Below are 12,468 nucleotides of genomic sequence, written 5' to 3'. Positions count from 1 at the left end.
ACTACTTTTATATGCAGCACAACTGACCAATAAAAGCCTGATGAGAACGTTTTTTCTATCTTCTTTATTTCCCCACACTCCGTGCCTTTTTTAGACTGCAGATCTTGGACTTGATATTGGTGCCCAGGGAGAGCCTCTTGGATACCGTCCAGATGGTATGTTTCCATTTCTCACTACTTAGTGAGCCTAGCTAAATTCAGGGTTGTGGTTGTTTAAGGAGAACTGCAGGTAATCTAGAAGATGCCAGTTGAGAAAAGCAAATAGCTTCAGTGCTACAAATCAGCAGTCAGATGGGAAGCTGCCATTTTCAATAGCAAGTAATAGCTAGCTTGGTAACATCTGTCCCAGTGACCTGCATTACTTCTTAAATAGAAAATTGATGCTCACTGAGATTTCCCAGCACAAAAGGCCATCTTCTCTGAAGAGTAACACTGGGTATTTCTGAACTCCCTCATTTTTTAGTCTAAATATGAATTAAACTACAGTTTTCCTTTTCAACAAAGCTTGATGCTTGTACCCTGATGGTATTCTTCAAAGCTGTAGAGGTATTGTATCTGTTTCTAATGATTGCAAGACGTTTTGACTAGCGACATCAACAAATCTGCAGTTAGCAGGCTTGTTCTCTTGCTGTATTGGTGTGTTGGGTTTCAGTACTGTTCATGCAGACTAATGGCTTGGCTGGAATTTGCTTATGCTTTTGACTGCAATATGCTTTGTCTGCAGAATTACACTGAAAGGCTCTCTCATTCAGAGGGATGGCTATAAGGATGAGGCAATCAATTGTGTGTTCAGCTTGGTTGAACTAGAAGAAACTAGATGGCTACAACTGTCTTCGCTCACACTGATATTTTGCAGCTTTTGATGCATCTAACATCTGTTTAACATTCTGCCTTTTTCCTCCCCACCCCACTCTGCCACCCTTAACTCTTAGATCCTAGCTACCGTTCTTTCCACTCTGGCGGATATGGTCAGGATGCCTTGGGTATGGACCCTATGATGGAGCATGAAATGGGTGGCCACCACCCTGGTGCTGACTACCCAGTTGATGGGCTGCCAGATCTGGGACATGCCCAGGATCTTATGGATGGGCTGCCTCCAGGTGACAGTAATCAGTTGGCCTGGTTCGATACTGACCTGTAAATCGTCCTTTAGGTAAGATGCTCAAACTCAAAACTTGACTTAAAAACAAACAAACAAAAATGACCTGAGGAATGGTTGGCAGGGAGGGGAGTGGCTTAAATGGGTCCAACTATCAAAACACTGAACTAAGTATCTTGAAGCTCATACTTTGTGCACTTGAACTGGCTCCTGCTGTGAAGTGTGGAAGTGATTAACTTCAGTGTCTTGTGCTCCAGCTTTATGCAGTCTTAACGTATGGGCAAATAACTTTACAGCACTGACAGTTCCTTGTTTTGTTTTTTGTTTTTTTTCTTCCTACACAGCTGAATCATCTGAATGAACTGGCATTGTGATTGGCCTGTAGAGTTGCTGAGAGGGCTCGAGGGGTGGGCTAGTATCTCAGAAAGTGCCTGACACACTAACCAAGCTGAGTTTCCTATGGGAACAATTGAAGTAAACTTTTTGTTCTGGTCCTTTTTGGTCGAGGAGTAATAATACAAATGGATTTTGGGAGTGACTCAGAAACGAAGAATGCACAAGAAAGAATCACAAGATGGAATTTATCAAACCTTAGCCTTGCTTGTTAATTTTATTATTTTTTTTTTTTTAAATCTCTGTAATGGTACTGACCTTGCTTGCTTTGAAAGTAGACTTTTTTTCTTTTTGCTGTAACTGTTTAGGTTTTTTAAGTCTCTTGTAGTGTTAAGTTATAGTGAATATGCTACAGCAGTTTCTAACTTTTAAGGATCCAGTAATGGTATAGAACACTAATTCATAATCACTAATTGTATTCTGAATAAAGTGTAACATTGTGTAGCCTTTTTGTATAAAAATAGAGAAATAGAAATGGTCCAATTAGTTTCCTTTTTAATATGCTTAAAATAAGCAGGTGGATCTATTTCATGTTTTTGATCAAAAACTTTATCTGGGATGTGTCTGGATAGGGGCCAGTAAGAACTGTTTGTTTGTTTGGAACCTTGTATTGGACAGTTTACCAGTTGCCTTTTATCCCAAAGTTATTGTAGCCTGCTGTGATACAAATGCTTCATGAGCAAAATCAATTATAAAAATGGATAAGAATTAAAGTAAACTTAATTCAGCCAGCTGTGTCAGATTATTTGAAATGGAAAAGAGATCTGCATCTTGTTTTCTCTACAAATCTAACTTCGTGCAGCAATTCTGAGTGTGTTGAACGGTAGTGGTGGTAGCATAGCTCAGTCAAACAGGACTGAACTGCAGGGAAAATAAAACAGTAGAGGAAGCCTGTAGTGCTGACCAAATCACAGAGAATTTTAGCAAAATTGATGACTAAAGCAAGCTATATACACTAATCCCTTGAGAGTTAACTTCCCATGGAAGAACTAAATCTTGTGTATATTGTAACAGACCAGCTTCAACCCAGATAAGTGTCAGATCACCTCTAGCTTTACAAAAAAAAAAACAAAAAAACCACACACCTGAGATTCTTCATATGCTACAGCAGCCCTATGCTGCTGAAATGAACTGAACCATTTTCCATGGCCTCAAGTTAAGGACCAGCTCCCACAAACATCTTGGGCTTTGACTAAAGTGCTGGCTTTTGCCACTGTTTTGCACTGTTCTCAGAATACAGCCACATCACCTACCCCATAAAACAAGCTGTGTCTCTAGTTTGAATGCTCTTAGTAGTGCAGCAGGAAAAAAGTCATTTGGGTGCTGCCCTTGTGGGTGTTCCACTCCAACTGATATGTCCTGCTGCCTTTGTAAAAATCCAGGTAAGTTTGAAATATTTTTCATAGATGCTTAGCAAAGGACAGACTATTGCCTTACTGCGATTGTGATAATTCCAGCAAGCAGAGGCAACACTCCCTTTTACAGTATTAATTTTAGAGAACATGTGAGCCCCACCCTGCAAGTAGGTGCCTGCCAAACTTTCTCCTTCCCTGTGTGTGGAGTTAGCAACAGTAGTCCTCCCTACATCTCCAAGCTTTTTCTAGTCTCTCTCATGTGTTTTCATTACCCATTTGAGCTGGTTTCTTACCAAGGCTCTGCACCCTGCTCTACAAGGGAGTGAAGTGTAAACTGCCAAACGCTTGACTCTGTTCAGTTAAAGGTAGAGCTTAAGCAAGTGTGCTGCTGGTACAGGTTCTGGACTCTGGATGAGTACTGTCAATTTACTAACCACTGTTTCCATCTTTGGCTCTAGGGAAGATGTGCTCAACTAGTATGCTGCTGACTAGAAAATTTGACCAAGTCTTGCATGTCACAACATCCTGTAGTCAGCTGACAATGAGGCTAGGCAGCTTAAACTGAAGTATTGACACCCTGCAGTTGATATAAACTAAATGACAGCAAAAAGGTCTTCCCCTTGCTTTCCTAAGCATCCTGACTACAGTCTCACTGAAAAGTTTCAAGGGCTCCCCACAAATGTTACAAAGGTGATGGCTTCCTAGGAGAGAGAGTCTTTTAAGTTCTTCCTGTTGACAAGGGCAATTGGAGGGTGGCTGTTGTCAGGAATAAAAAACCATTTGCTAAAAGTATGTTACTGCCTACAGGTGGTCAGGATGTGTGTTTGGTCTGTTTCTCAGCGCTCCAAGGCACCTACATGTCCCCTGAAGGTAGCAGTCTACCCCCCCTTTTGGCAGGCTAAAGGTATATTTTAAAAAGGGGAGAATGGGGCAAATCAGGCTGTGTTTTTGCCCATGTAAATAAGGGAGTAGAATTGTACATTCCTTTCCATATCCTCTACAAGAAAGTTGATGCCTCTTGCCAGCTGTCATGGCATTATATAAACAACCCCACCCCAACCCAATGGTGTGGTTTTTACAGCATCAGTTTGGCAGGCAGGGCATGTACTGTGAGTCTGCTTAGTGCAAAAACTCCAATGAAGTGGGGGCATACCTGTTCCTTTCACTACTTTGAGTGTGTGTGTAATAGCTGCAGCATTACAGGCAGTTTGAAAGTAGAAACTTACAGCCAAGCTTTCAGAGCATGCAGTAAAACAAGTCTCAGTAGCATAGATTTGCAGCTGTGTGGCTTAAAAGATGTGGAACAACCTTTAGGATAACTATTGTAACTAGCAGCAGTTTGGGGGGGCATTTCCTGCAGGCTTCAGCAGTAACACACATCAGTGAACTGAAAAAAGCCACACATTTCATGCTAAAAAAGCTTTCTGTCTGGAAAGGTAGCAAACTCAAGCCCATTAATGCAAGGTTTAATTAGATGGCTTGAAAACATTGTCTATAGAATCTAATGGTGAAAGTTTGTTTTTTTTTTGTTTTTTTTTTTTTTAAAAGCACTACACTAAAGTGATAGCACACCAAGGAAATTATGTAAATACAGGAACATGCTGACAGGTACATAACAGTTTTTTCAAATGTGGTTTGTATTAAATACCTACCATCTATCCTGGCCTTTCTGCAGATTAGGTCTGTCACTTAACCACAACTGTGTGTTTAAATTGCAAGGTAGAGTGAGAGGACATTCAAATAAAATGGTGAGAGGTAGCTTGGTGCAGCTCACTTTGAAGTTTTTCTTTGTATTTTGACTAAAGGAAAATATTAACCTGGAACATAAGTGTAACAGTAGAAGTGCTACAAGTTGTGTGTGTGTAGAGCAATTGTTAATGTACGCTTTAAGAGTGTGAAATTATTTTAATCAGAATACTTTATTTGGCTTTGCACATTGCCTTTAAACTAGTGACTAAGTGCTAGAAGATATGGGTTCCGTTCCTGGCTTCACTCCCTGTGCTCATTTTCCATCTGTAAATGGAGATGATGGCAACTCCCTGCACTGTCTTCAGATAGCAAATGTTAATGAGTTGAAGAACTTCAGAAATTTTTACAAGTGCAAAGTTTGTTAGAGACTTTTCACAGGAGAATGGCTCTGCTGTTTCAGATCAAAACTTTGAAAGCACACCAAACTGCAGCTGAAATGAACTATGCATCTCCTGCAAATGAGTAAAATAATTCTTTAACTTGTAGCCTTCAAAACATAGGTGTAGCACACTTAGCAAAACGGGCTGTGTTTATACTTGCATTCCTCTTTCAAAAGAGGCATGCACATAAGGGAAACAAAAAATGCAAATGAGGTGCAGATTTACATATCTGGCACCTCATTTACATATTCTTTCAAAAGAAGAAAAGCAGTGTAGAGGCGGCTCTTTTGAAAGTAAACGCCATCTTTGAAAGAACCCGTCGTCCCATTCAAAAAAAGGGAAGAAATCTTTCGAAGATGGGGTTTACTTTTGAAAGAGCTTCTTTCGAAAGAAGTGTGCAAATGTGGTGTCAGATGTGTAAATCTGAACCTCCTTTGCATTTTTGATTTCCCTCATTTGCATGCCTCTTTCTACAGTGGAATGAAAGTGTAGACACAGCCATGGCCGGGGGGTTAATTTATGCATGATGATAAAAGACATGTTCATTCTTTTAAAAGCAAGTTTTCCCCAATTTTTTAACTACATAGGCCGTGTCTACACGTGCCCCAGACTTCGAAATGGCCACGCAAATGGCCATTTCAAAGTTTACTAATGAAGTGCTGAAATGCATACTCAGCGCTTCATTAGCATGTGGGCAGCCGCGGCGCTTCGAAATAGATGTGGATAAGGGGACTTCGAAGTAGACGGGGTCTGGATGAGACGCGCGGCGGCAAGCCGCGTCAATTTTGAAGCGCCGCGGCCGCCCGCATGCTAATGAAGCGCTGAATATGCATTTCAGCGCTTCATTAGTAAACTTCGAAATGGCCATTTGTGTGGCCATTTCGAAGTTTGGGGCACGTGTAGACGTAGCCATAAAGTGAATACAAACAGTTTCTTATATTAAGACTACACCATTCATTCATAAATACCCTAAAACAAGTCTGAGGAATTCACCGGTGCAAGTGTTCTGTGCTTTCAGGCCGGAGCGTGGTGTGATTTCTCTGGTGGCCTCGTTCACTTAGCATCTAACTCTTCTAAGAATTTCAAAAGCCAAAGTAGTAACTGCAATATCAGCATGGGAGCTGGAAAAGAGGGAGGGAAAAAAAAAAGGTAATCTGAAAGGCAAAACTTATCCTCTGAGTACTATAATTGTACAACAAGACATTCACTTGTGCTAGAAAGTGACTGACAAGGAAATCCACTTAGAAGTTATCCAATGTAAACCAATTTTCTGTTGCAGGATACTATGGAGATGTCAACATGCAGCAAGTTGTGTATCATTGTGATTCCTTGAGTTCATGTTCACAGAACTGTTTGCTTGGTGCCTAGCTAAATCTCACTGAATAAAGGAAGATGTAATTATTATGTTTCTTCTAGAGCATGGTGGGATAAAATCTCAAATCTTGGTCTTTATAGATGCACATACCTTATGGGGTAGAGCTGTCTGGCAACATAGGGACATCTGCGGAAGTATTTTTTTTTTTAAATTACAGAAAAGGCAGAATTGCCCTTGTCCTTTCTAAACTACTAGCTGGATGAAGGAGTAGTGATTGAGTCAACAGGGTCAATTTCTGGAATCTGTATGGATCATGCTCATGTCAATTCCACGTCTTCATTGGAATAAGAAGCACAAAGGGAGAGTGTCTCCTGTCCACACAGGGCAGGGAAGACCTTGCAGTAATTAGATCTAAGTATGTCAACTTCACCTATATTATTTGCATAGCTGAAGTTGCCTAACAGATCAATTTCCCCATTGCATGTAGAATAGCCCCCAGTTCACTGCTTCAATTACTGAGAGCAGTGGTGTGCTACCTCTTACATCTGCCAAAAATCATCCACCCTTTGATGAAGGGTCACCCTACTACTAGCCTCGAAACAATGATTTAAACTAACCATTGAAGTAGTCTATTGTTATTTGTTCCCCATAAAAGTGTGTCATTGGTTTCAGCTTGTGAAAGTCATCAACTGAATGACTTAAGTACATGTACTTACATACGCTGCTTGAGTTGTTTCTATCTTCCTGTTAGAAGGAGTTTCTTACGGACATCTTTAATTCACCCTTTTGACTTAGAAATGTGAATAGCAAAAAAGAACAAATCTTGAAGTGCAACATGAACAAATGAAATGAATTGCATGTGGCTCTTGCTGGCCTGTGTCACTATGTCCTGACTGCTTTAGCAGCAAAAGGGACTAGCAAAACTGCATTATGGGTTTTCTATAAGGCAGCAGGACAGCATGGAAGCACAGTTTGCTCGCTCTTTAAACATGACTTACTGTCACTGGCATACGTTATTCTATGGGGCCTTTCTCATTCCCTCTATTGTAATAGGAGACAACTACCTACAACCTGTCGCTATAAAATTGCAAAGCAGAAGAGAAGTCTGGCAGCTACATTTAGACTACTAGAAAAGTGGCACAAGTCCCGGGCTGCAGTAGTAGCTTTCTCTGAAATGCTTCCAGTCTGATGCACAACCCAGCTGGGCAGAAAGCACTTGGAGGTTTCAATGTATGGTTGAGAATCTGGTGCCAAGTTCATGAGGCGCTGGCAAATATTTTGGAAAAAACAAAACCTATACAGAAACAGCACCATCTTTGAAGGGGTTAGAGCCCACAGATTCTCAGGCCTATCCTATTGCTCCACTATAGTTGTAGCCACTTAAACAGCCTATGAAAGACAGCATCCCCAGAGAAGCAGATTCCCCAGAGGATGGGTGAAGAGGGAGAGGAAGAGCTGGACTCTGGGGCATCTGTGGAACTGCTCTACGTTTACTGTGCCATTGTGACCATCCTTTGGCCCAGGAGGCATTTTGCTGGAACAAGGAGCACTGAGAGGGGCCCTAAAGAAACTTGTCCAGTTTTGTTTTCAAAGAAAGTTTTACACGAAATAATTAGACAAAATCAAGACAAAGCTCAGAAAAAGTTAAAGGACAGCAGTCGTAGACAGTAGTCCTTCAGTAGTGAATTATAATTCCTTAGTTAACTAACTACAGTTAAATTCCTTTTATCAGGCCTCTGGTGGTCCAGCAATCCTGATGGTCTGGCATTTTCCAAAAATAGTCCCATTTACAGAGATAATCCAGCAAAACTTGATGGTCCAGCATACAGTAGTCATCCTGAGATACGCATACCTCAAAATTTGCATAAGTCAGGGGGCGTGGGGGGGAGGGGCGGGAGGTTGAGTTGAGCCAGGGTGTGCTGGGGTGGTGAAGTCCAACAGTCCAGAAAATTTGGTAATCCAGCACCTGTCCAGTCCTGTGCTGCATTAAAGGAATTTTACTATAAATAGTAATGCTACATCAAAGACTGAAAATGAATTGCCAGTCTTTTTAGCTGGTGGTGCTAGTTTCTCTTTTAGGGGGGACCTTCCATTTTATTTCATTCTGGTAAGGTAGTTAGTAATAGGAATGCAACTCAGCAGTGAAATACAGTGGGAGGAGGCAGCAGATTTTTTATGGTATATTGTCTGTCTCCTTTTCTACGCTACTTCCACCCTACAATGTTTGCAGACTGCCTCCATCACTGCACCAATAGTTGTTACATTTCTTTAAATATCTCCTTCATTCAAAAAAAAAACCAAAACACCTTACTCTACAATACACAAGAGGTCAATTTTCATATCTTCATGCCAGAGGAGAACCTATAACACTGACTCATACAAAGCTTGCAGTCGTGCACAAAAGACACCAGGAAGAGTCCCAAAGCATTGCAAAATAATCAATTACAAGTTGAACATCTCTCATCCAGCACTTTCAGGATGTGACTGGTGTCAGATGAGAGAATTTGCCGGACCACGGGGGGTCAATATTGTCTAGCCCATTTACCAACACTTCCACTGCCTACTGGGCTCCAGAAGACATTTGGGGTAAATTACAGCTAAATAACAGCACAGATCACTGAGAGCCCGGACTGGTGGCTGGAAACAAACTTAAAAGGACCATGGGAAACTTGGCCACACCCATGATAAATGGTCATCTGGCTAATTCAAATCATGATGGATTATGGATGTTGCCAGATGAGAGAGTTCTGCTTGAAAGAGGTTCAACATGTACAAACTTAACATGTGAACCATTTCAGCCAGCAGTGAAATGCAGCCTAAAAGCTCACAGCAACAGCACAGGATTTAAGGGGAAAGAGAACAAAAATGTGTCCATTTGAGAATGCAAGGGGAAATAAGTAGGTAGAGTATCATAATGTGAGTTTGGATTTGACCAGGCCACTGGAATTAACACTTGTATCGTTATAAAGAGTACTGAGATACTTTTCAGAAGTGGACAGACCCTCTGTTTTAAGCATTAGGTGAAAAACATCCAGCATTCTTAGAATATTTCTTGTCCTCCTCTGCTGTGCATTTGAAAGGTTTTTGCTTTTCCCGACACCAATACTTTGAGAAAGGCACAAAACCATGTTCTACTGTCAGCACACTGTACAGGGGAACAATAAACCAGTATCTGGCTATAAAGAGGTGAACTGTTAACACAGAAAAAAAGATTGTGTGACACAGCACTGGCATAGTCACATCTGGGATCAAAGTACACCGCAACAACAGCCACAAAACAGCAAGAAAGCTTTGAATAAAAGGAGTTATGAGGCCAGGAGTGTATGAGAGGGGAGGGCTGGTAACAGGAGAAGCTTGTAGTACACATGAGGCAATTATGTGAGTAGACCATGACAGACAAATGGGGAGAAGAGTGCTCTTAGCCCTAGAAATTCCTGAAAGCCGGAGGGAACTCACCTGGCAGTTTGGGCCAGCCTCTCTAGAATGTGAATAAGACTGTCACCATCATTCTTCAGGCTGTCCAAGTGCTTCTTGTTTGAAGTTATCTGGAATGAAAAGAAAAAAAAGTTATCAAAGGCAGTGAGAAATTCTTCTGGGTTTTTTTTTTTGGCGGGGGGGAGGAGGTGGCTTGCAGGGGGTGGGCAAAGAAGTTATAGCAATTGTTACAGTTTTAAATGGAATGTGACATTACAGAGACCCAACTAAACCCCTGTAGTGAATAAGATTGGATTGTATCTAACATGTCTTGAAAGAGATTAATATTTGTTGTATATCCCTGCATCGGTGAAACTTCACAGAACACAGCCCACTAACTCTGAGTAACAGCTCTTCATTTTATCATCAATGCATCTATCCATTTATGTTGAACTCAGGGGGAAATTTCAGGACACAATCCTTTGTGCCCCATCTGAGGGGAAAATAAACAGCCTTGTACCAGTCAACCTTCAAGATTACTTACCTGGATAATGAAATATCAGGTTTGGTATGAGCATACAGGAGGGAGACTAGTGTAAATCACTGCTTTGCGGGACTTGCTAATACCCGTTTTTCCTTCCTGATGGGACCATCACCACACAATGGTCTATAAAACATAAAAATGAGTGGCAAATTCTGCAAACATTTCTGTGGTGAATTACTGCTGGTGACAGCAGACTCTGTAACAGTGATATATGTGGTACCTGTTTTATCACAATGATCTATAATGATGAATTTACTGTTTCCCAATCTTAAGAACTGTAATGGCAAGAGGCTTCACGTTTCCTGATCAGGTAATAATGCTGATAGGCCTTCCATCTTACTACACACATTCCTAAGCCCAAAACAAAAAGCAGTCAAGTAGCACTTTAAAGACTAGCAAAATAGTTTATTAGGTGAGCTTTCGTGGGACAGACCCACTTCTTCAGATCGTAGCCAGACCAGAACAGACTCAATATTTAAGACACAGAGAACCAAAAACAGTAAGCAAGGAGAACAAATCAGAAAAAGATAATCAAGGTGAGCAAATCAGAGAGTGGAGGGGTGGGGGGGAAGGTCAAGAATTAGATTGAGCCAAGTAGGCAGACGAGCCCCTATAGTGACTCAGAAAGTTCCCATCACGATTTAAACCGTGTGTTAATGTGCCAAATTTGAATATAAAAGCCAACTCGGCCGCTTCTCTGAAGAAGTGGGTGTGTCCCACAAAAGCTCACCTAATAAACTATTTTGCTAGTCTTTAAAGTGCTACTTGACTGCTTTTTTGTTTTGATAGTGTATAAACTAGCACGGCTTCCTCTCTGTTACTATTCCTAAACCCATGCAGCACAGGCCTGGTTTGAGGCCTGAGGTCTAGCAACAATGGACAAAACATGGCTCAAAGCAAAGCTAAGCTATGAGGAAGAGGCAGGCCCCTGCTGACAGAACTTCGCACAAACAGGGCTGAGAGTGCAAAACACTAATTGACCATCGGTTCAGCTAAAGAACCATAATTGGTGGGGGTCAAAAGTTGAAGTCACAAGTTACCACCAGCTCATTAAAAAAGACCTTGGTACCAACGCCTCGCAGATCCAGACCCAGGTTCAGGAAAGGGTCTAAAATGACAGCATGATGGATAGAGATGATCAAATCAAACCACCAGGTACAGGGTGATGGGTGATAACTTGAAAATGATGGAGGGTGGCAACCTGAGACATCAGCAGTGAAGCATGCTTTGTTTGTACCTGTATATAATGGGGACCGTCTTTCTCTGACCTAGGGGACAGTGGAATTCCCACTGACTGTGTCAGTCCATTGCAACAGTTACGTACATGCAGTGGTTCAGTAGAGTTTACTTAACACCTGTTTTTGTACTTTACTTGGCAATAAAACCTGGCCAGGTACCTTCAATCTTTATCTGGTCTGTGGTCTTTGTCGAACCTCGTGGGGTGTGCTGCAATCATTGGGCCCACATCATTGAACACAAGCGCACGTGCACACAAGCAGCCTTCCGGTTATCATCATCAATAGAGCCAAAGACCCACGAGGATACAATGGCAATAAATCTGCTGAACTACAAAGTCTATGAGTGATATAAAATGGAGTCATATGCTCTGCATGGTGGACACTGAATACCTGACAAGTTGCTCAAGGAGCACTATTGGTAAATTTCACAAAACTCCCAGAAAATTATTAAAATCTGGATATGGGTTGGCAAAAGAGGACAGAGAAAGTTAGGGAAAGTACCAGAAGGAATGGTGGTCATTTACTGTTGGCTTAGCTGAATAGTCTAACGATTCATAATTTTGAATCCTAAAATTTGTCAGTGAGCTGTAACATGCAACATCCCAAGGCTGGCCATGTGCAATGCAGATCAGGCGTATGCCCATATGTCTTTAAATATTCTTTTTTAAAGCTAGGGAGAATCTGGATTTACTGCTGCCATCATGCCAAAATCTGGGCCAGCAGGTATCTTGCACTTGTGTCACTTGCATTTGTAACCCAGTCTATTGTTACCCAGTAAAAAGAACAGGACCTCTGCATTAACAACCATCTTCCCTATTAACTGGATGGGCAGGGAGCAGGTCATCTACAAGTCTCCTCCACTTCACTGTGTCTTGGGACAAAACTTCTAGCTGACCCCAGGAGTACCCAGTTGTCCTTACAAATCCATGTTCCAAGACTCATGCAAGTACAAGTCCTTCCTCCCTTACACTCTCTTGAGGTG

General features: G+C 41.5%; 2 protein-coding genes across 5 annotated transcripts in view; one reads left to right on the top strand and one right to left on the bottom strand.

The window, feature by feature from the left end:
• The window catches only part of CTNNB1 (catenin beta 1), a 31,595-nt gene extending 29,376 nt beyond the window's left edge, over window positions 1-2,219 (top strand). Inside the window, exons 14-16 of one of the 2 annotated variants that reach the window (XM_074988239.1) lie at window positions 95-155; window positions 932-1,152; window positions 1,443-2,219. In XM_074988239.1, the coding sequence (XP_074844340.1) occupies window positions 95-155; window positions 932-1,140 (270 nt within the window). In that variant the 3' untranslated portion in view covers window positions 1,141-1,152; window positions 1,443-2,219. The remainder of the gene's footprint in view (window positions 1-94; window positions 156-931; window positions 1,153-1,442) is intronic. The other variant, XM_074988240.1, reaches the window with a different exon arrangement.
• A 3,612-nt stretch (window positions 2,220-5,831) lies between these two features.
• Window positions 5,832-12,468, bottom strand: part of ULK4 (unc-51 like kinase 4) — a 460,156-nt gene continuing 453,519 nt past the window's right edge. For all 3 annotated transcript variants that reach the window (XM_074988237.1, XM_074988236.1, XM_074988238.1), the window contains 2 exons: window positions 9,747-9,835; window positions 5,832-6,096 (listed from right to left, as the gene is read on the bottom strand). In XM_074988237.1, the coding sequence (XP_074844338.1) occupies window positions 6,033-6,096; window positions 9,747-9,835 (153 nt within the window). In that variant the 3' untranslated portion in view covers window positions 5,832-6,032. The remainder of the gene's footprint in view (window positions 6,097-9,746; window positions 9,836-12,468) is intronic.

The sequence above is a fragment of the Carettochelys insculpta genome, chromosome 2 (assembly GCF_033958435.1).
Source record: "Carettochelys insculpta isolate YL-2023 chromosome 2, ASM3395843v1, whole genome shotgun sequence".
Classification (NCBI taxonomy): domain Eukaryota; kingdom Metazoa; phylum Chordata; order Testudines; family Carettochelyidae; genus Carettochelys; species Carettochelys insculpta.
The sequence above is the reverse complement of the archived record's forward strand: the minus strand, read 5'-3'. Positions and strand labels throughout refer to the sequence as shown.